General features: G+C 31.3%; 1 protein-coding gene across 3 annotated transcripts; it reads right to left on the reverse strand.

The window, feature by feature from the left end:
- Positions 1-4,058: 4,058 nt before the first annotated feature.
- LOC120141065 (SKP1-like protein 21) lies at positions 4,059-10,471 on the reverse strand. Of its 3 annotated transcripts, none has more exons than XM_039156006.1 (10): positions 10,330-10,471; positions 8,344-8,526; positions 7,634-7,870; positions 7,200-7,391; positions 6,998-7,108; positions 6,733-6,811; positions 5,786-5,889; positions 5,525-5,706; positions 4,665-4,798; positions 4,059-4,352 (listed from the first exon to the last, which is right to left on the reverse strand). In XM_039156006.1, exons 2-10 carry the CDS (start codon positions 8,377-8,379, stop codon positions 4,336-4,338), a joined length of 1,092 nt encoding a protein of 363 aa, XP_039011937.1. In that variant the 5' UTR covers positions 8,380-8,526; positions 10,330-10,471; the 3' UTR covers positions 4,059-4,335. The 3 variants fall into 3 exon arrangements, with proteins under 3 accessions (XP_039011937.1, XP_039011938.1, XP_039011936.1); XM_039156007.1 differs by having other exon boundaries at positions 7,634-7,858; positions 8,344-8,633; positions 10,330-10,469; XM_039156005.1 differs by having other exon boundaries at positions 8,344-8,633; positions 10,330-10,469.
- Between the last annotated feature and the right edge of the window lie 12,434 nt (positions 10,472-22,905).

The raw sequence follows: 22,905 nt of genomic DNA on the forward strand, positions 1-22,905 counted from the left end.
TTTTTTGAAAACAGTTTTCAAAATTTATTTTTAATAAAGAAACTGTACAAATAATATGTTTTATTATTTATTATTTTTAAAGGTTAATTTTTTTATATATAATTATATTTTATAAAAATCTGTATTTTAGATAATATTAATATATTATAAGGTTTATAAATCCTAAGAATATTTAATTAATAATACACTAAATTAAAACAACAATAATACATAATAATAATAATAATAATAATAATAATAGTGTCAAAATATATAATTAAAGGGTTTATCACATTAAAACAACAATAATATCCAACCATAATAATATTATTGTAATGTTCTTATACGTGTTGACTAGATCTAAAATGGACTTTTTCTATGTGGATTGAATGTTGCAATGATTTTGCTTTGAGAAAGATTGCTTCTAGTAGTAAACTAACAGCATGGATAGACATCGGAGGAGCGTAGTCATGAGAGTGTCTCTTTCGCATTTCTACTTTTCTAGTAAGGCCAAGTTTCATTTTGGGAGTTATTGCAGCAATATCTATTCCTTCAAACACATGCAGTGCAGCTTCTATATTTCCTTTCTGATATTCAATTCTTCCCAATATTGTTCTAGCTTCCTGCAAATCGAAGGCACCTTAGCTAGAAAGAAAGTAAATAAAAGCACTTAAAGAATTGGCAAAAAGGGGAGATGCAAAGGCAGAAACGAGTTCACTAAAGGAAATAATAGGAAAACCTATGTGCCATTTCCAATTTTCAGTACAATGCTACAGATCCCAAGGACATATAACGGCAATGCCGAGCAAACGTATTCCGAAACTAAACTTGAAAGCTGCAAAGGATGAAGAAGCAAATCTCATAATTCAATGAACTACTCTCACGCAGCGACAACTCAACTTCTATATTCCCGGTATCTGGCCTTTTCTCACCGTTACTAGCTTTAGAATAATAATCACTCAGTGAATAATCTTCGGCAGCAAGGGATTCCAATGGAGGTATCATCTTTTCTACGTTGATTAATTGCTCTCCGGCGCATAAACACTTAACAGAACTCAAATAGAAGATCCAAAGAATGCATCATTCATATATAGTAAACATTACACACTACGATGATCAATTCAATATTATCAATTTACAGTGAAGTTCAAGCTTTTAGACACATAACAACATATTAGAAGAATCAAATTCTGAGTTATTAAAAGATAAAAAAATCAAGTATTTGAGATTTCAAGACATCTTCATAAACCAAGATTGAAATCAAAATCCAACAGAATAATTTAAGAAACAAAAAAGTACTGATCAAAACTCAAAACCCATCTATATTTCACTAAACCCATTTTAAAATTCTCGCCAAGCAGCCAATCAAATCCCTAGGTTATGAATTAAAAACAAAAGAGACACTAAAATTACCCAAAAAAAATGTATGAGTTCAAGCAATGGGTGATCCAAAAACTAACAGTAGTATGAAGTCAATCTTTATGCAGTCAAATAGAACATAAAGCTCACCTTTGGTTCTTCCAAAGAGAAGAAAAGCAAAGAGAATCCTTCTATGTTTTATGCCTCGTCAGTGAAATTGAAAATGGAAAATGAGGGAAAGATGAAACAAGAAAATGAGATCAAGGAAGATGAAAAGAGAGAAGATGAAACAAGAGATACCTGAGAAGACGATCGCCCGCCTCACCGGTGAGAAGGATTCCAAACAGTCGATTGATTTTCCCATGTGATTTTTTCTGTGTTTGGTTCCCATAAAACACTCGGTCAACGTAAAAAGTTTTACGGTCAATGGAAAATGGAGAGAAAAACGGTATTTTGACTTTGTGTTTGTTTGTCGTAAAATCAATTACGGAATTAGTTTTTCCTGAAATTTCGTGTTTGTTTCATGTAATTCATTTTGGAAAATATTTTCCGTGTTTATTTCACGTAATTCGTTTTCTGAAAAATGTTTTCCCGTGTTTGTTTCACGTAATTCGTTTTTCGGAACGTAATTCATTTTCCTAATAACAAAATTTCCTTTGTGTTTTCTGTAAAATGACTTACGGATTCATTTTCTTTTAAGTCATTTTCATAACTTTTCACTTCAAAGCAAAAAAACTCAAAATAATTTTATTTTATGAATATAATATTAATAAAATATTTTAATATAATTTTCATCAAAATATTAATTATTAAAATATTTAAAATATTTATTAATATTTATAATAATATAAATATTATATTTTTAGTTTAATAATATAATCAATTATATTATAATAATATAAGATATTATATTTTATTTTAATAATATATAATAATTTTTTATATATTTAATAATGAATAATATTATTTATATATTTAAAACATATACTAGTAAAGATATTTAAAATATACTAATTAATATTTTTAAAATATAATATAACACTATTACTTTAATAAATAATTAATATAATTTATAATATTTTATTTCACTAAAATATACCAATATTAAATTTTTATTAATAAAATTATAAAAAATATTTAATAATAAATAAATTATTTTAATATTTTAAAATAATAATATTAAGTTTTATGAGAAATAATATTATTTATTAGATTTAATATTTGTAATAAATAATTTTTAAAAAACTCTTCAACTAGTGGAAAAAATGTTTAAATAACATTTTTCAAACATCATAAAACATTTTCCAGATGTTTTCCAGAAATGTAATTAATTTTTCAGAAATGTAATTCATTTTCCAGTAATTCAAATTTCAATAATTCAAATTCTATTAATTCATTTTCCAAAAAACTAATTACAGGCAAACAAATAGACCCTAAGTTTAATTGAAAATACGTAACGTGCTGTGATATTTGGCACAGCTGAAAATAATTTCCAATTTCCCAAAACTAAAAATATAAAATAATTATGGTGGATCGCCACCGAAACCATTTATTATTAATGCATTATCTTTTACGGATTTGCTCTTTTAAAAAAGTATAAAAAAATCTTTCGTTTTTTTAATAATTTGATATAACTATAAATATATTTATTCAAAATTTTATTAATTTATTGATAACATAAACATACCTACAAACATAATTATTCAAAGTTACGATATTAAAAATAACATTCTTTATTATCATTAAGATTATAGGTTTAAAATCCTTTCATTTTTCTCGAATAAAAAGATATTATGATATAATTATGTTGAAAGGACATTTCACCTCATGGTGGACTCAAAGAACCCAAAGTTGGCGACGCCTAAACCCAGCCAGTCTTTGGTTGGTTATGATTTCCACAAGATGTTGGGTCTAATTCAGCAGAACAAACTCTGGGTCCTAGCACCAGGCCATCTTTGCACTGTTTGGTTAGGCAATCGAATTTTTCCTAGCCAATATGGCAGCTCAGCTTGCAGTCTGGTACACAATATTTAATGTTCTACTTTTGCTTATTGCGATGAGTGGAGGAGCATCATTGATGTTTCGAACCATAAAAAATAAGAATCAAATTCTTTAATTTGTACTCTGATTTGATATTTTTAATTTATGTATTTTCAAAATTTAAAATTTCAGATCTCACTCGAATACTAACCGCGCATTCCTAAAACATGATCTGGGCCATGGATATAAGAGTTAAGGATGGTCGTGGGTTAGGTAAGTAAGTTTTCTATTTATCCGATTCGATTCAAAATTTATATCTCCTAACCTCGCACCCAACCCATGTTTAAAAAGACTCCATCCAATCCGATCTTTAGAGTAAAAGCCGGTCTGATCCAACACAAATATATATTAAAAAAATTATTTTCATTAGGGATCTAATTGAATATATATATATATATATATAGAGAGAGAGAGAGAGAGAGAGGAGGGGCTATAATTACAATTATACCTAAATATATAGCAAATAATTATATTATTTTTCGGGTCAATTTTTTTTCATCCTAAAAACTCGGAACCCAACATGACTCTATACTTCAATTAATCAAAAAAAAACTTTAGAAAAACAATCCTATCAATCAGATTCGATCAAACGTCCACCCCTAATCAGAGTTGTGAAAGTTCCACTAATGAACACAAAGAAAAGCCAATTTCTTTGGGTTTTTTGTTGCAAGAGGAGAGAGTAATTTGATCTGACCAGAACTGGCTCAACAAAACACAGTTCCCTTCTTATTCCTTTCTATCATGAAAATACAAAGAGGTTACCCTCGCAATCAAAATTGCATACTGACTAAGCACAACCGAGGAACTAATTTAAAAAGGGAAAAAACAATTAAAAACTTACAAAGGATCCACAATGCCAAGGATCCCACGACCCTTGTAGGTGTCGACTTTCAACCACCTGAAAAAGCCTCTTATCAAAATCTCTTCATGCTGTTGGCTGAACGAAGGAAATGCCCTTCATCTCTGCTCGGAATCTGGATATCGATACACAAGTAATTTACTTTAGCCATTTCCTTGTTGGTCAAACATGACTTGTGTTGGAAACAAAATAAAACACTAAGTTCAGTTTTAGCTTCCAAACCATGAAAACTCATTAACTCAACATCAAGGGGGAATAGGCGACAATGCAAACATGTAGGCTTATTTTAAATAAAAGTTTAAAATTCAAATAGTTCATTTTGACAAGAATTGACGTGGTGTAAAAGCACATAAAATCACAGATACAAGTTCAAATAGTTATTATGCACAAGCAATGCTAGACGTGATAGAAAAAGGATAGAACGTACTTGCATATCTCCTTAGTGAACCATTTCCATTAAGAGAAAAATGCACTGGTTTCCTTTCATGACCAAAAGATAGAATTTCTTGCATTCTTTCGGGCCAATCTGAATTCAATCTACGGGCAAAATCTTCCACCTCCCTAAACAAAATATAAAAAGAAAAATCATTTGGGTTATATATACAAATTTCCTCCAACATAGCGTAAAACAAGTATATGATACTGACGCTGTTACTTCATTCGCTACAGTCAGCATACTACTTTCCCTAAGTTCATATGACCAATAACTAAATACAGACAAGTACATAGCTTCAAATTGAGCAATGGATTCAGATCATTTAAAATTTCCAAAATAGTCCTGATTACAGAATAAATACGGTATCAGATTGTGTCTATTTGCATATAGATATGCAGCCGCACTTCTCCTAGATATATAAAGGGACTTACTGAATCATTGAGAAATGAATAAGGTCATGTCATAGTGTCTATAAAGTCCAGAAATTACAATGTTTATTCGGCAGTTCATCCTGTGGGACCCTTGTTTGTAATAGATCAATAGGAAATGGAGGAGAAAGGAAGAAAGAGAGCCAGAGAAAGAAGAAATGACACCAACATATCCTTAACCCTTATTTTGCCTCTGATGTATGGAAAATAAAACACCGATGTGGCAATATATATCAAAATAGAAAAAACAACAGTCCAGAAAACACAAAATCACGGATTATCTATGATTAACCAGGCAATTGAAAAAGATTAAAACACCAAGGCTTAAAGCAAAAACTCCAGGGTTACACGTCCACTCTTTCCTTCAATGCTCCAGAGTAGGGAGCAAAGAGGAAGATTTACCACGAAAAAATCCATTTTTACCTGTCTATTTTTTCTTTCAGTGCTGGATCAATCTCGTCATCAATATCACCATCATCAAGCTCATTCTTACTGGAAAAAATATCATCTTCAACATCATGCACATTCGAGGTAGCATCAACACCGGCCCGACTTTTCTGACCAACTTCAGCACTACAGTACACTGAGTTAAGACCATTTAATTCCTGGAACATGAGAGGAACTTTAGTAACTTGTCAGTATTCAAAGATAGATGAAAGAAGGGATAATTGATGAGGTTCACACCTTATAATGGTTTTTAACGGATTCATTGGCAGATGTGCTCTTCTGCTGATCTTTTCTCCTTCGATTCTTCTTTTTACTCTTTGAAGTTTTAATCCCTTTAGAATCTGCAAAACAGAATTCCCTTCCCTCCTATGAGGCCTTCAGAAAGAATTAGAAAAAGCAGACTAAGAGGCAAAGTTTATGGTATCCATTAAGCAGAACAAGTTTAAATGGTTATAATTCCAGTACATAAAACATGTGCCAGTACAGATGCCAAATATCAAACAAACAAGTATAATTAGCTCTCTAAACAATTTATCAGTTACTTGATATCCATAATGGAGTGTAAAATCTCAAATATCCAGTTTTAATTTTTGGACAACAATTCATAAATAAAGATCCTCAACAATGATTATTGAAGGAAACAAATAAGCACATTAATCATTTTCCTGTTCACTAAAAAGTTAAACACAATCCTGTAAAACAGGTCATCCTGTAACACCTTCAAAGAAAGGTCATGTTCTTTCCAAGCCTTACACAATTTAAAGTTAATCATGGTTTCTGATAAAGCAACAAAAAGAAAATAGCTTTTTCTTGTCAAGGATGACCTACAGTTTGTAAGGTCTACTCTCATAAAAGCAATGCTGACAATCTTATTCAGTACACTGTGTTGTTTATTATTTATTATGTATTGATGGTTTCTAGTAGCTACCATCAGTTGTGTGTTTAGCCGTTTAGTTAGATATCTGGCATATGTACTGGCACATATGTTTTATACTACTCTTTCTAGGACAAAAGCTAAGGTATCTAATCAGTAAAACCATCTATCAAGATTATTCTGCCAATATGAGAAGTTAAACAAACCAAAATACTCATGAAACAGAGCAGGTTTTACAGAGCTATGATCTTTGGGATAGAAAATTTAATGTTTTCAAAAAAACATATATCAGAAAATAATTTAAGCATACCTCCATTGTCTCCATTAATAAATGATAAGAGGTCATCAACAGAACGATCATCGACACGCTCTTCTTCAACCTCAACATTCTGAGACACAGAAGTCTTCACTTATTTACATGCATTTTAAGCAGGGAGTTGCATAATGGTGCTTTATGAAGTTAATTGACAAAACAACTTCATCTCAACCAGAAAAATGCTCTACTAAGGAGAGTAAAATTGTAGAGGGTACGAATAATCAGAGAGAAAAGCCAAAAACAAGGAAGAGACAATCACCTTTAGTTTCTGCCTCTCTTTTAGTTCCTTCCTCTTTTTTGCATACAATCTATTCAACAGTCGAATGCGTGGGTCATCAGTTGTGTTTTTCAAAGGTTCCAACTTTTCTTCCTAAAGCAACAAAATAAGTATTAAAAATACAAATAGGGATTAAAAGAACAAACATGATAAATAAAGAAGCTTCAACTAACACCAGACACACCTCTGTAAGATCATCTGGCAAATGAAATATCTCACGTATCTCCTCAGGGCTTTTTCCCTCGATAATTCTTGCAAGAGCACGACTAGTAAGATCAACTAGAGGCTTTAACTGAAGGCTATCAGCAGCAGATGTCAATTCACAAAGCCTCTTTGTGTCCATTCGGATAAACTTTTCGTCAAAAGACTTGCGCTCCTTTAGATAGAAAAAACAATCACACAAATGAATGGAAGAAGAAGCTCGGTGTCAGTTTGCCAAAACTCAATGTGGCAAAAGTAATGAATTAAACAAAGAAAGCCATCTATACCTAATGAAAGTTAAAAAAAAATGGCTCCATTTATGCCACTCCAGAAAGATTAAACATCCATTTTAATAAAGCAAGATGGTAACACCAAATATAAGAGGTAAATGCTAATCGAGAAACATTTTTAACCTACCTTGTTAGAGCGACCAGCCACTTGATGAAACCGGCAATAATCAAGAATTAGGCTTAAAATGGCAGAGTTGACTCTCTGAGGAAGAGATATAGCATAATTCTTGGACGATCCGATGCCCTTTTGAATCACTTCATGACATATCATGGGACAAAACATCGCAACCTCCTGTTCCACTTGTTGGATTGAGCCATCAGAAGTTTGAAGCCAAATGTACGACTTCATAATCTGAGAACAAATCCGACGATACTTCAGAATTAAAACTTAAAGATACACTCGTGAACAAACCAAGTGCCCTCAAGCTATATACAGCCCAATAACCAAATAGAAACATAGTTGTCATCCACATCCATATCAGGACATTATTCCAATTGGGTGCCCATCTACCCTAACTCACACTATGTAGATAAAAAAATTCAAGTTATGTGCGTCATTGCCAAAAATACGATCAAACAACTTTGTTCACATCATACTATTTAGGGCAATCTTTTCCTAGTTAACTAGGATGTTTAGTTTCTACAGAAAAAAATATAACCTTGAACAATATGCCTTTTATACCTACAACAGAATCCAGAAGGATTGATAGAAATTGCTCTTCTTGTGAACTATATAAAAATGATTAACCTAAAACATAAAAGAAGTGAACAGATAAAAGACATACTTCACCAGGAAAATGGATACTCTACGACTGAAGTGGGCAACAAAAATCGTACCTCGGGTTTAATGACTGCTATATCCACTTCCGACATTTCAAAGTAAATTCCGCACACCAAGAAGAAAGATCTTTCTGTAAAGCCTGTTGTAGTAGAAGTGCACACCCTGCTTCACTGCTGCTCAAAGGCTTGGATACAGTAGATCAAACGGCTTTGCGCTTCTTAAGTGACAGACTCTCAAACCTGTAACAAGTTTCTCAGCGTACTATAATCAATGTAAATTTTCCCACTTGCATGAACATTGATTTTGGAAGTAGATCTCAAGAAGTACTTAAATTCACATCAAGAAGCTGTTCAACCAAAAACAATACGGAAATATGCGGAAGAGTTACGGACAGATATTTCAGCTTAAGTTGAATAACTGCTTAAATAAACAATTGTATCAAAACATAGACAAACTTCTGCAGTTAAATAGTTAATTACATAACACGTTGCAAGAGATACATATGCCTAAGCTCCTGAACTAATTATTTGAAAGGTGTCCCCAGAACCTAAATAAACTGATTGTCAAACATATTTTTTTATATATGTCTGAGTTAATCTTCACATACACTGTTCAAACCAATCAGACTAAATAATACATTGGACTGTCCAAAACAAAACAAGGATCTCGACATTATCAAGATTCCTACCACAGCAACCACTAGCATCAGAGTCAAAACCAGCAGCAGAAGTAAAATATTTGACATTGCAGGGGAAAATAGCAAAGTAGCTGAATATTTAAACCATTTACTATGATTATCTCAAGCTTTATCTCACCAGAAAAAAATAATTTTGTTCACTGAATTTACGTTAAAGAACCAAACATTCCACACTAAGCAAACCAATATTTTCAGTGCAGCAAGACAAGCAGGAGTCATGGCACGATGATTCCCTCATTGGAAATCACCATACAAATTTCTATTACAGACAAGCCTGACACCTATTGTTAAGCACTCCGCCGATAAACTAAAGTTATGAATTAAACATGCGAAATTACGTAGCTTGTTGTTGTGCTCATGATAAAGAACGAGATCAATGAAACCATTATACCAAAGTCGACATGTATCCTCTCAGTACCTCACCCCCGCATTCCACTTTTCTTTGTTGCAAATGAATAATACACGTGTTTGTGTTAAATCTAATTTATCCAACTGTACTGCCTACAAAACTACCTTTTCTGAATTACCACCATTCCTGAATTAGTCCTTATTTGACCCTACCTCCCAAAATTCTGAATTCAATCACCTTAGAATATTATTTCTCATATTACAACCATTCCACCTCTATTACCATTTTAGAAACATAAATTTCCTTTAATTGTCTTTTAAAATGAGATATTCAACTTATGGTAACTTAAATTACCAAAACGGAAAGCTCGGCCACTCAACGGTTATAAAAATGCCGAATACCACATGGTGGCCAAAGTTTTCATCTACCAAGCTTATGGGAGATAACAAGATAACAGAGCCATCTTTCATCCAATCTAACGGTTATTTTACCAACAAAAAACAACTTTAATCGCATGCAAAATAAACACCAACCTAATTTCTTCCATGTATCAGAAGCCGACACAAACGGAAAACTCCTTACAATTCAATATTAAATTCAGTTCATTTTCTATACTTAATCTAGCCTTATTACCTTTATTCGTTTTCTCAGCAACCAAACACCTTTTAACAAACAAGAACACATATAGCATCAAACAAACATAAACTAATTTGCATAATCAATCAAAAAACCTAAACCTACCTAACTCAGAAAGTCGAGCAGCTAAAATTCGGAAACTAACAATCTGAAAAAAGGTAAATCAAAATAAGAAAAAGAAACACATTTCCGTCTCCAATCGATCCTATAGATAAACACAAGCAATGAAAGAACGATTCTAGAAAGGCAGTCTTAACAGATGAGTACAAAATCGATTTTCTCCTCCCTTTTAACGTTAGATATCTAGTATTTCAAAAAAAAAAACTATTCGTAAGCAAAACCGCGTTGTTTCGATTATACCTGTGTAGAAGGCGACGGAGAATGCAGAGCTTCCGAACTGCTCAAATACGGCGGATGTCGGCGAACTCCGAAATGGATAAATGAGAGAAATGGAAAAAAGAAAGAGAGATATAGTGTTCCTTTTTTTTGTAACGTATAAAAAATTAGTTTTTATTTTTTAAATAGTTAAATTTTACGAAAGATAAGTATTGTAAAAAGAAAAGAAAAGAAAAAAAGGAAATGGGAGATTTTGTGCCCAAGGTACAAGCCGCGTCGCTGTCTTTGAAGGAACGAGGGTCCGATAAAACGTCACCGCATAGTTCACACGCACACGTGAACCCTATTAGAGCTGGTTAGGGTTAGGTGGTTTTTTCTTTCGTTTTTTGTTTCTAATTTTCCTATTTCCGCCCAGCCGGCCTCAGCCAAATACCAAAGATGCAGTTCTCTTTAAATAAAATTCATTCCCATAGGAATATCATATTCCCCCAACCAAACACATCCTTAGGCTGCGTTTAGTTCACGAAATGTAAGATTATCAGTAGGAATAAAAGATTACCAAGGAATATGATTAGTGAGAATGTTGTATTTTGTGTTTGGTTGGTTTAGTAGGAATGTAAGATTACCGTGTTTGGTTAAAAGAATAAAAGATTATTGTAATATATATTTGATCAAATTGTTCTTATTATATATTTGTTTTTTTAGCAAGTTAAAAAATATTTATATATTTTCTTTAAAAAAAATAAATTCATAAAATTTATATAATTTTTTTTAAAATTATAAAAATATAAAAATGTTTAATGAAAGGGTAAAATTTTATTTTAACCCCTGAACTTCATATAAAATTTTAATTATATATATATTTTTTGTAAATTTAAAATAGTTTAAGGATAAATTTATAATTTAACCTTCGTAGAATTTTTATTATTCAATAACAAAATAAGGATATTTTTGAAAGAAAAAAAAATTAAGGGTATTTTAGTCCAAAACGCTGGTAATCCAACAATACCTAAGGAAAGGGAGATAATGACATTTCTGATAATATACCCCAAAAAATTCACTATTGGTACTGTAAGATTCCAAGGAATGACATTATCGGCTAACCAAAAGGGGAATGTGGATTACATTCCTGTGGAAATCTCACATTCCCCCAACCAAACACGTGTTTGGTTCACGGAATGTAAGATTACCAATGGAAATAAAATATTACCAGGGAATAGGATTACTGAGAATGTTATATTTTGTGTTTGGTTGGTTTAGCAGGAATGTAAGATTACCGTGTTTGGTTAAAGGAATAAAAGATTATTGGAATGTATATTTGACCAAATTGTCCTTATTATATATTTGTTTTTTTAATAAGTTGAAAAATATTTATATATTTTCTTTAAAAAAAATAAATTCATAAAATTTATATAATTTTTTTACAAAATTGAAAATATAAAAAGGTTTAATGAAAGGGTAAAATTTTATTTTAGCCCTTGAACTCCATATAAAATTTTAATTATAGATTGTTTTTTTGTAAATCTAAAATAGTTTAAGGATAAATTTGTAATTTAATATTTGTAGAATTTTTATTATTCAATGACAGAATAAAAATATTTTTGAAAGAAATTTTTTTAAGGGCATTTTACTCCATAATGTCGATAATCCAACAATACCTAAGGAAAGGGAGGTAATGCATTCCCGGTAATATACCCAAAAAATCCACTATTGGTAATGTAAGATTACCGGGAATGACATTCCTAGCCAACCAAACGGGGGAATGTGGATTCTATTCCCATGAGAATCTCACATTCCCCCAACCAAACACAACCGAAATCCACATTCTCCCGTTTGGTTAGGGGAATGTGAGATTCCCATGGGAATGAAATCCACATTCCCCCGTTTGGTTGGCCGGGAATGTTATTCCTGGTAATATTACATTATCAATAGTGAATTTTTTGGGGTATATTATCGGGAATGTCATTACCTCCCTTTCCTTAGGTATTGTTGGATTACCGGCGTTTTGGACTAGAATGCCTTTAAATTTTTTTTCTTTCAAAAATATCATTATTCTGTCATTGAATAATAAAATTTCTACGAAGGTTAAATTACAAATTTATCCTTACACTATTTTAGATTTACAAAAAAAGTCTATAATTACAATTTTATATGAATTTCAGGCGTTAAAATAAAATTTTACCCTTTCATTAAACCTTTTAATATTTTCAATTTTGTAAAAAAATATATAAATTTTATGAATTTAATTTTTTTAAAGAAAATATATAAATATTTTTCAACTTATTAAAAAAACAAATATATAATAAGGACAATTTGGTCAAATATACATTTCAATAATCTTTTATTCCTTTAACCAAACGCGGTAATCTTACATTCCTGCTAAACCAACCAAACACAAAATACAACATTCTCAGTAATCCTATTCCCTGGTAACTTTTTATTCCTACTGGTAATCTTACATTCCGTGAGCCAAACACACCTTAGGGGCTATTTGCTTCAAGGAATGTGGGATTCCCATGGGAATGGAATCCACATTCCCATGTTTGGTTGGTCGAGAATCTCATTACCGGTAAGGTTTTATTATCAATAGTAAATTTTTTGGGTATATTACCGGGAATGTCATTACCTCCATTTCCTTAGGTATTGTTGGATTACCAGCGTTTTGGACTAAAATGTCCTTAATTTTTTTTTTCAAAAATATCATTCTTTTGTCATTAAATAATAAAAATTCTACGAAGGTTAAAACACAAATTTAACCTTAAACTATTTTGATTTACAAAAAAAAATCTATAATTAAAATTTTATATGAAGTTCAGGGGTTAAAATAAAATTTTACCATTTCATTAAACTTTTTATATTTTCAATTTTTAAAAAAATATATATATATAAATTTTATGAATTTAATTTTTTAAAGAAAATATATAAATATTTTCCAACTTGTTAAAAAAATAAATATATAATAAGGACAATTTGGTCAAATATACATTTAAATAATATTTTATTCTTTTACCAAACACGGTAATCTTACATTCCTGCTAAACCAACCAAACACAAAATACAACATTCTCAGTAATCTTACATTCCCACTGGTAATCTTACATTCAGTGAACCAAAATCACCCTAAATCCATTTTTTCATCCAATAAAAATTAGTTTTTTTGTTCATGAAACTAATATTCCGAAATGTAAATAAAGTGAAACTTAAAATTATTTACTCTTACGTAGAATGACTTTTTGGCCTCTTAACTTTATCAACTTAAGTATTTTAGTCCTAAAACTTTTACTGTATTCTTTTTAGCCCTTTATTTTTTTTTATCAAATTGGCCTAAACATAATGAAATAGTATTTTTTATTCAAATACTGATACCATTCATTTATATTTTTTGTCACGTCATTAGAAAATATAAAAAATTGCAAAAGAGTAAGATATATTACAGTGTCCAGTGTATAATTAAACTAAATTAAAATCTATATATCATATTGTACATTTGATCGATTATTAAATTAAAATTTAATTTTAATATTTATCTTTATTATTAATTGTCACGGGCCGTTATCTTTGGGTCCGAATCATTGGTGTAAGTGTCTGTAAAAGAGGTTCTATGTATAATGTGAGCTTATCAAGGTCACCAGACTTGACCCATCACTTGGATAATGTTGTGGAGCTCATTCACATTAGCCGTACAGAAAAAGAAAGTAACATCATATCCGAAGATGATCACATGAGCTCGGTAAATATGGCAAGAGACAACAAATCAGAAAGATATTGTGGGGGAATGTTTCAATATTAAGTGTGAACACCTATCCAAAGAAAGAATCCTACTAATGAATGTAATTAGATATGATTGGGTTGGGTATCCTTGATTTAGGGGATTTGTAATTAATTTGGAAGATCTTAGCTGTTGATGTAAATCGATCTAGGCCATTGATTGAAAAGGAGCTCAACTATAAACAGAGAGCCTCTCATCCTCATTTGGAATCATCCATTCATCTCATTCTATTCATTCTCTTTGGAGAGTAATAAATCTCTGAGACATTTACTTTAGTTCTTGTATTCTTTGTTCTTTATTCTCTTGGTGCTTGTTGCCTCTCTTGGTGGCCAAGAGTAGCCACACTTGTGCTTGCACTTTCACACCATAGTCCAACCTTGGTTGCCACGTTGGTGTTAAAGCTTCCGCATCCTAGAAGTCATAAGGGCTTGGTTACTGCCTTGGTGAGTTTGCATGATCACTAGGCTTGGGTAAGACTTACTTAGTTGCAGAGAAGACCCAGAAGTGTCAAGAAGCGTCTAAGGCCGCACGTCCTGTAACACCCCTAACTCGTATCCGACCCGGATTCGAGTCTGAGGTGTCACATTGACTTTTCAAAACTCTTTTCTTTACAAATCCACCAAAATCTTAAATTCATCATTTGAAAAAGTGAGTACTTTTTAGAATTAAATATAATTAAATCGTTTTACAACCGATCAGAGCATATTCAATCCAAATCTTGTAACTACATGCCAACTAAATTTTATAACACAAAATACATCGACTCCATATGTTTCTGATCTGATATTCGTAAGGAATGTGCTAACCTGTCTTGCTCCTCTTGACTTCTCTTCTCGTTTCTGTAACCTACATGTGAAACAATCACACGCTAAGTCTATGACTTAGTGAGGCATTAAATTATAAAAGAACTTTAACTATTTACACATGCATGAACATATCATCTTATAATGCCACCTCAAAACAATATAACATTATATATATAGCATACTATACACATATACATATCACACATTATTTTCATCTCTAACCTTATTCCACTATCAATATTCTTATCATTTATATCTTATAATTATATCCTTTTATATCTATTATTTTACTCAATTTATTATTCAATTAAACAAGCAATACATACATCATCATATAAATTTATATCAGATTATCTGATAAGAAATACATGCATACATATAAATCATCATTAGTCACTTATCATTTAATCACATAGCACATATACTTAACCTTCTTAATCATATACTATATCTATACCTCATCATGTCCTTGCTATAAAATTTATCATATCACAACATATATTTGTTATTATCTCTTGATTAGCCCATGTACATATGTGAGAACTATTGATATGTGAGTCTCTAGAGGTTGTGCATTAATGTTGTCACCACATCTCATATAAATACACCGAAGTGCCACGTAGAATTGCACCGAAGTGCCGCATAGAATTTCACCGAAGTGCCATATAAAATGTCCCTAAGGACCACGTAGAAAATTCCTTAAGAATCATATACATATATAAAAGATCAAGTATGTGTCTCAAAAGATATCACACATGTTCCAAGGAATACATATATGTTCCGAAGAACCGCGTAGACCCTCGACTCTTGGCATGCCAACTATACCTCTAGCTCTCGAGACACATAACATGGGCATTAATATTTATGTTTGTCACATATTCACACATTCGTATCAAATAGACATATAATCTCATAGCTTATTGTCACGTAGATCGTGTAATATTCTCGTAGAGTCTCATATCTCATTATTATATATATCATATCACATATATTTGTATTCACAGAGACAAATAGTCATATAGATACCTTTCACATAGCTTATATTATACCTTCATGTAATCACACATCTCTTGTCACATATCTTATTATTACATTTTTTATAAGATCACACGTAGTCAAGTAGTTCATTTCCATATAAATCACACATACACGTAGATCACTTGCACGTAGAACATCTTCATAATACTCACATATCACATAGCTTATACTTGTTCTTATATCTTCTCATAACATATTCTCTTATAACTTTCTGTCATATCATTATCACCATTTAATTTCACCTAATTCATATTCATGTGGCTTATCTTATATACCTATATTCACATACCTTATAATTACCTAGTGTACTCCATTTCACACATAGTCACATAATTACGTCATTTACTTACACATAGATCATTACTATACCTAAATCATATAACACCCAATTCTTCCTTATAAATTTATACTATATATTCATATAATCTCATATTATCCTATAAGTAAATACTTATCTTATGGTTTGGTATCATCATTTATACTCAATTCCCTTCACTAATATATTATTCTCATTTTACTCTATAGTCTAATCTTATTTAACTCATCACCTTTCTCATGTAGTCATATAAATCTATTATATTGATTCTTATAATTGATCACGTATACTATGTAACATGTTTGGTCACCTATCACATTACCTATTTCACATTCCCATGTAATCATATAGATCATTCATATTAATTCCTATAAATTATCACAATACATGTATTCACACAAATCATTTAATACATAATGTAATATATATCACATATACCCAAATCAAACATATGCATATGATCATAAATTCATGCATTCTAATATAGGAAATAGACTTGTCGCAAGTTTTATTTCCATTAAACATCATAAACTAACTTGTATGCACTCACCCTGGCCCTCACTAAGTTCCAATCCCCTTTTATGATTTCCTTTCTTTCGATCGAATCTTAACTTGATGGTCATCCCGGAACTTGTTCGTGCTCGATATCTACATGTTTATACACTGATACATATCAATATCTAATTGATGTATTCTAATCTATCATTCTTAGGCCAAAAGAAAGACCTAATTATATTTTCCCTTGAAGTGCATCGGTACATTCTACAGTGTATCGATGCATCCCTTAACATGTGTATCGATGCACTACCCCATGCATCAATACACAATTTACATTCGATGTTTTCATTTTAAGGGGTGTATCGATGCACTACCTATGCATCGATGCACTCATTGCATTCAATATTTCTTCTTTAAAGAGTGCATCGGTACACATTGAATGTGCATCGATACACTTTGCCCAAAATTTGTATTTTACGCCCGAAAATCATCAACTCTTCATTCAATTCTTCTATTTTAAGCCCCTATCATGTCATTAAACTCAACCACCATTATTTAAACCAACTTGTATTTATATAAACCATCTCTATCTTCCATATCTCATCATGATTCTTAAAATTAAGAATCTTACTAAACTTTCAACTTTTTTATTAATCATTTCTAACTTCATAAATCTCTTATTCTTAGTTATGACAAGTCAAATTCCTTTTCAAATTTCACTTATTAACTTTTTTCCAGAAATTCATCTAAAAACTCATTTTCTTTAATCTCTTATGTATCTTTCATCTTGTTGTTTAAGAACAAATTAAGCTTTCCTTAAGCTTAATTATCATCTAATTATCATAACCCAACCTTAAAATCAACAATTAATCAACAAACAAAGAAACTCACCTTTGAGCTTGGAGATACGGGAGGAGGAAGAAGAATAAAGAAAACTCTAGAGAATTCTCTCCTTTCCCACGTGGTTCCCTTTTCTTATAAAAGGAATATAAAAATTTTTTCTTGTCAAATGACCATTTGCCCTTTAATTCCTTTAATAATTACTAACAACTTTTAGGAAATATTTCCAGATAAATCATTGAACTATTCAATTATTTTACTTTAATCTCCAAATTCCAAAATATTTTAATTTGGTCACTAACCCGGTATTGAGAATGTTACAAATCTCCCCTTCTTTAAAGAAAATTCGTCCTCGAATTTTCATTGCACATACCGATAAGAACATATTTTTTAATGTTCTCATGTTGTCTCCTTTACTTAACCTTTTATTCCTTTAGTTCTTCAACTTCCTTTTTCCTTTATACATTCATTTACTGTCACTTATCATATACACAGTAACCAGTAACCTCAGTCCATTCATGTCTTTTCTCTCATTCGATTCTGCATTTTCCTCTGACCTTTCTAAGATTCCATATAATGTCACTCATCACGTAGACAGTAACATCTATCTCTAATTACCTTATAATAATAATCAAACTCTTTTTCCTTCATCATTTGACCAAAAACACAACCTTAAATCTTCTTAAAATATGATTAAACATACACTTTACAAAATTAAGCAATCTTTTCACATCACCTTATACACTTCTCTTACTTCTATATCAAATATATCATCTACACTTCCATATAACCTTTATCATATCTGATCCTTTAAACTTAATCCTTTTCATTTCCTTATTCCATTATTCCTTTATTCATTCAAAATCAAAATCTTCTTATACATAAGTCATATCTTTTATTTCATGATCACATGTTTTTTACGACTTATACTCATCTCTGATTACCGATCTTTATCGCATATTTCTCAACGATATCTTACTCAACTTTTCAAACTCATACATAGTACTACTCATTTGCTCTTTTATATCTTATATATTTATCCTTAACTATCACTCCTTATCACATTTTTATGATTTTGATAGTCAACTTTACTTATACAAAATATTATTCTTTAACCTCCAATGTCACTTATCATATAAACAGTAACCAAAAATCTTTTTCCTTTCCAATCAAAATCATCTCAATAATAATTTACATAACTTATCGAATCCCCATTCATTCTCATACACCATGTAATTTCCATTGTTCATACTTAACATTCTAACTTCTTTTATCTTATAAACTGATCACTGAGGTATCCATTCTTAAACTCTTTTTATCAATCTTTAGCTTTACTCAAACATACGAATCTTCACTTCCTTCACTATATCACATTACTATGATCAAAATATACAACTGTATCCCGATCCACCTTATCTTTGGTTGTCTTATCCTGACAAAATCTCAAAATATTAAATTTATATACCTTTTTCATCACATAATCTGGTTAGCCAACGCTAACTCTTTCCATCTAAAATGCTTATTATATCCACATTCTTACTTATACACGGTACTATTTCTTTATTTCAAACTTATAAACTTTGGCTTTATATATCCTATACGCTTGTCACTGATGCACTTATTCTCTATCTCTCTACAAATTCTAACCACATCATTAGATCTTTTAACTTTCTTATGGTGACACTTATTCACCAATTCTTCCTCATAAAGTTATACTATATATTCATATAATCTCATATTATCCTATAAGTAAATACTTATCTATGGTTTGATATCATCATTATACTCAATTCCCTTTATTAAATATTATTCTCATTTTACTCTATAGTTTAATCTTATTTAACTCATCGCCTTTCTCATGTAGTCATATAAATCTATTATATTGATTCTTATAATTGATCACGTATACTATGTAACATGTATGGTCATCTATCACATAACTTATTTCACATTCCCATGTAATCATATAGATCATTCATATTAATTCCTATAACTTATCACAATACATGTATTCACACAAATTTTAATACATAATGTATATATATCACATATACCCAAATCAAACATGCATATGATCATAAATTCATGCATTCTAATATAGGAAATAGACTCGTCGCAAGTCTTATTTCCATTAAACATCATAAACTAACTTGTATGCACTCACCTTGGCCTCACTAAGTTCCAATCCCCTTTTATGATTTCCTTTCTTCCGATCGAATCTTAACTTGATGGTCATCCCAGAACTTGTTCGTGCTTGATATCTACATGTTTATACATTGATACATATCAATATCTAATTGATGTATTCTAATCTATCTTTCTTAGGCCAAAAGAAAGACCTAATTCTATTTTCCCTTGAAGTGCATCGGTACATTCTACAGTGTATCGATGCATCCCTTAACATGTGCATCGATGCACTACCCCATGCATCAATACACAATTTACATTCGATGTTTCCATTTTAAGGGGTGTATCGATGCACTACCTATGCATCGATGCACTCATTGCATTCGATATTTATTCTTTAAAGAGTGCATTGGTACACATTGAATGTGCATCAATACACTTTGCCCATAATTTGTATTTTACGCCCGAAAATCATCAACTCTTCATTCAATTCTTCTATTTTAAGCCTCTATCATGTCATTAAACTCAACTACCATTACTTAAACCAACTTGTATTTATATAAACCATCTCTATCTTCCATATCTCATCACGTTTCTTAAAATTAAGAATCTTACTAAACTTTCAACTTTGTTATTAATCCTTTCTAACTTCATAAATCTCTTATTCTTAGTGATGACAAGTCAAATTCCTTCTCAAATTTCACTTATTAACTCTTTTCCAAAAATTCATCTAAAAACTCATTTTCTTTAATCTCTTCTATATATTTCACCTTGTTGTTTTAGAACAAATTAAGTTTTCCTTAAGCTTAATTATCATCTAATGATCATAACACAACCTTAAAATCAACAATTAATCAACAAACAAAGAAACTCACCTTTGAGCTTGGAGATACGGGAAGAGGAAGAAGAAGAAAGAAAACTATGGAGAATTCTCTCCTTTCCCACGTGGTTCCCTTTTCTTATAAAAGGAATATAAAAAATTTTCTTGTCAAATGACCATTTTGCCCTTAATTCCTTTAATAATTACTAACAACTTTTAGGAAATATTTTCAGATAAATTATTGAACTATTCAATTATTCTACTTTAATCACCAAATTCTGAAATATTTCAATTTAGTCACTAACCCGGTATTGAGGATGTTACACGTCCCGCCAGACCTTAACTCTGATATTTCGACAGTTTGGGTTTGAAGGTTCTGAGGGCTTGACATAATTAATTAAGTGGACTAATTTTAAATAATCTGAGTTTATTTGTAAAACATAGATGAACTCATTTATTAATAGTAACGCTCGTTTTCCATTTACATCCACATAAATTTCATAAAGAACAAGATTTAGAGAAAAGAAGTTATTTAATAAAATTAAATATTGTATTAATATTTAGCGTATGAAACAATGTTAATGTCGGATCCGTGGCGCATGGTACCGCGGCTGACTCCGGATCAGAAAGTTGCGTGTTCGATTTAAGTCGGGTTCAAAACCCCGATCCCTTGCTGATCCTATTTTTTCCCTTGAAATTATGATTTCGACATTTATAAAAAGGCCCCTACAATTCCTCCATCACTACAGATAAGTCTCTATCTTCTTTAAACAGGAAAATAATGCTCCTAATTTCTCATCACTCTACTTTCTGCAACTCTCAAATCCATATTCTCTTCTCCAATTGCCAAAAAATGGAGAATCCTCACAAATTTACAAGACCACCCTAAGCCAACCATGTCAACTTTCAACCAGATAAGTTTATGCAATTTGTTTCATTTAACTGAATTGAAAGGATATATAGCATATTTAAACTCTTTATTATTCTATTTTCCTTTAAGTGTATCACATATTCAGATATAGAATTGGAGATATGACTCTTTAAAGACTGTACTTACTAATACGGCAATACCCGATATTCACACTAAAAACTTAAAGTAATATAGATATATGCAAACTGCGAATGAATGGTGCAAACCTTTTCGGAAACCTATTGACACGACTCAGTAACTCGAGCTCCGAATTTGAGAAAAGTTAATAAAATAGATCCTAATCATACTTTGGAAGCAGAGTCATCTTCAACATATAACAGTGTATTTCAGAAATTTACTGCCAATGTTGCATAGACTTAATAAACAAAACAAAAAATGATTTCATTGTTATCAGTTAACGAAGTTAAAGCCCTGCATTAATAAAAAAAAAAGTTACAGCCCTGCAGTGCAGAATATTTCTTTTCCTTTTTTAATGGATAACCCTTCAAACTTAGTGCAGGAGCCAGAATTTGAAACCCTGATCGTGCAACTGAATATTGACCTTGAAAATTATGAAGAAAATGGGAAAACCTGTACCATCTTTGGCTTCCATATATCCTCTTTGTAGACACCGAGAGGTGAGCCATGGACTGGAAGAAGAATCTCCTCAAACTATATCAGCGATAGCTAAATCAAATTAGACCCTATTTGAGGAACTTAATCATTTTCTTTAAACAGCCTATAAACTATTGGCTACCATTAACGAACAAGCGAGTCAACTCACTGGCTACCATTAACGAACAAACGAGTCAACTCACATGCTTTGAGACCAGCTGGATGGTTCCATAAAGCTCCGACTTAACTTATAGGTTTTGGGTTCTACTGACTCGTTTCACAGAGTTAGTAGCTTGGAAGATGGCCACAGATTCATATTTTTGTTCCAAAAAATAATTTATTCTCTCGACGCCGTAAATGTGTCACGCTCTTAACAGTCTCCCACAACATCTTGACATCATCATTGATCCTTTTCTGCTTGCATTTTTGCCATTCTCCGGCCGATAACAAACGAGTCAACTCACACGCTTTGAGCCCAGCTGGATGGTTCCATAAAGCTCCGACTTAACTTATAGGTTTTGGGTTCTACTGACTCGTTTCACAGAGTTAGTAGCTTGGAAGATGGCCACAGATTCATATTTTGTTCCAAAAAATAATTTATTCTCTCGCCGTAAATGTGTCACGCTCTTAACAGTCTCCCACAACATCTTGACATCATCATTGATCCTTTTCTGCTTGCATTTTTGCCATTCTCCGGCCGATACATTTAAACAAACGGTGGCTATTTACTCAATGGTTCTAGCTTAGCCTTTCTATAAATTATAAACTCTACTCTCTCCATTGCATTGAGGGGAGAACAGATGGAAGACAAAGAAGAGGACGTTAATCTGGGAGCAAACAATTTCTCGAAAGACAACCCAT

This window comes from Hibiscus syriacus, unplaced genomic scaffold (genome assembly GCF_006381635.1).
Source record: "Hibiscus syriacus cultivar Baekdansim isolate YM2019G1 unplaced genomic scaffold, ASM638163v2 tig00110793_pilon, whole genome shotgun sequence".
Taxonomy (NCBI): Eukaryota; Viridiplantae; Streptophyta; class Magnoliopsida; order Malvales; family Malvaceae; genus Hibiscus; species Hibiscus syriacus.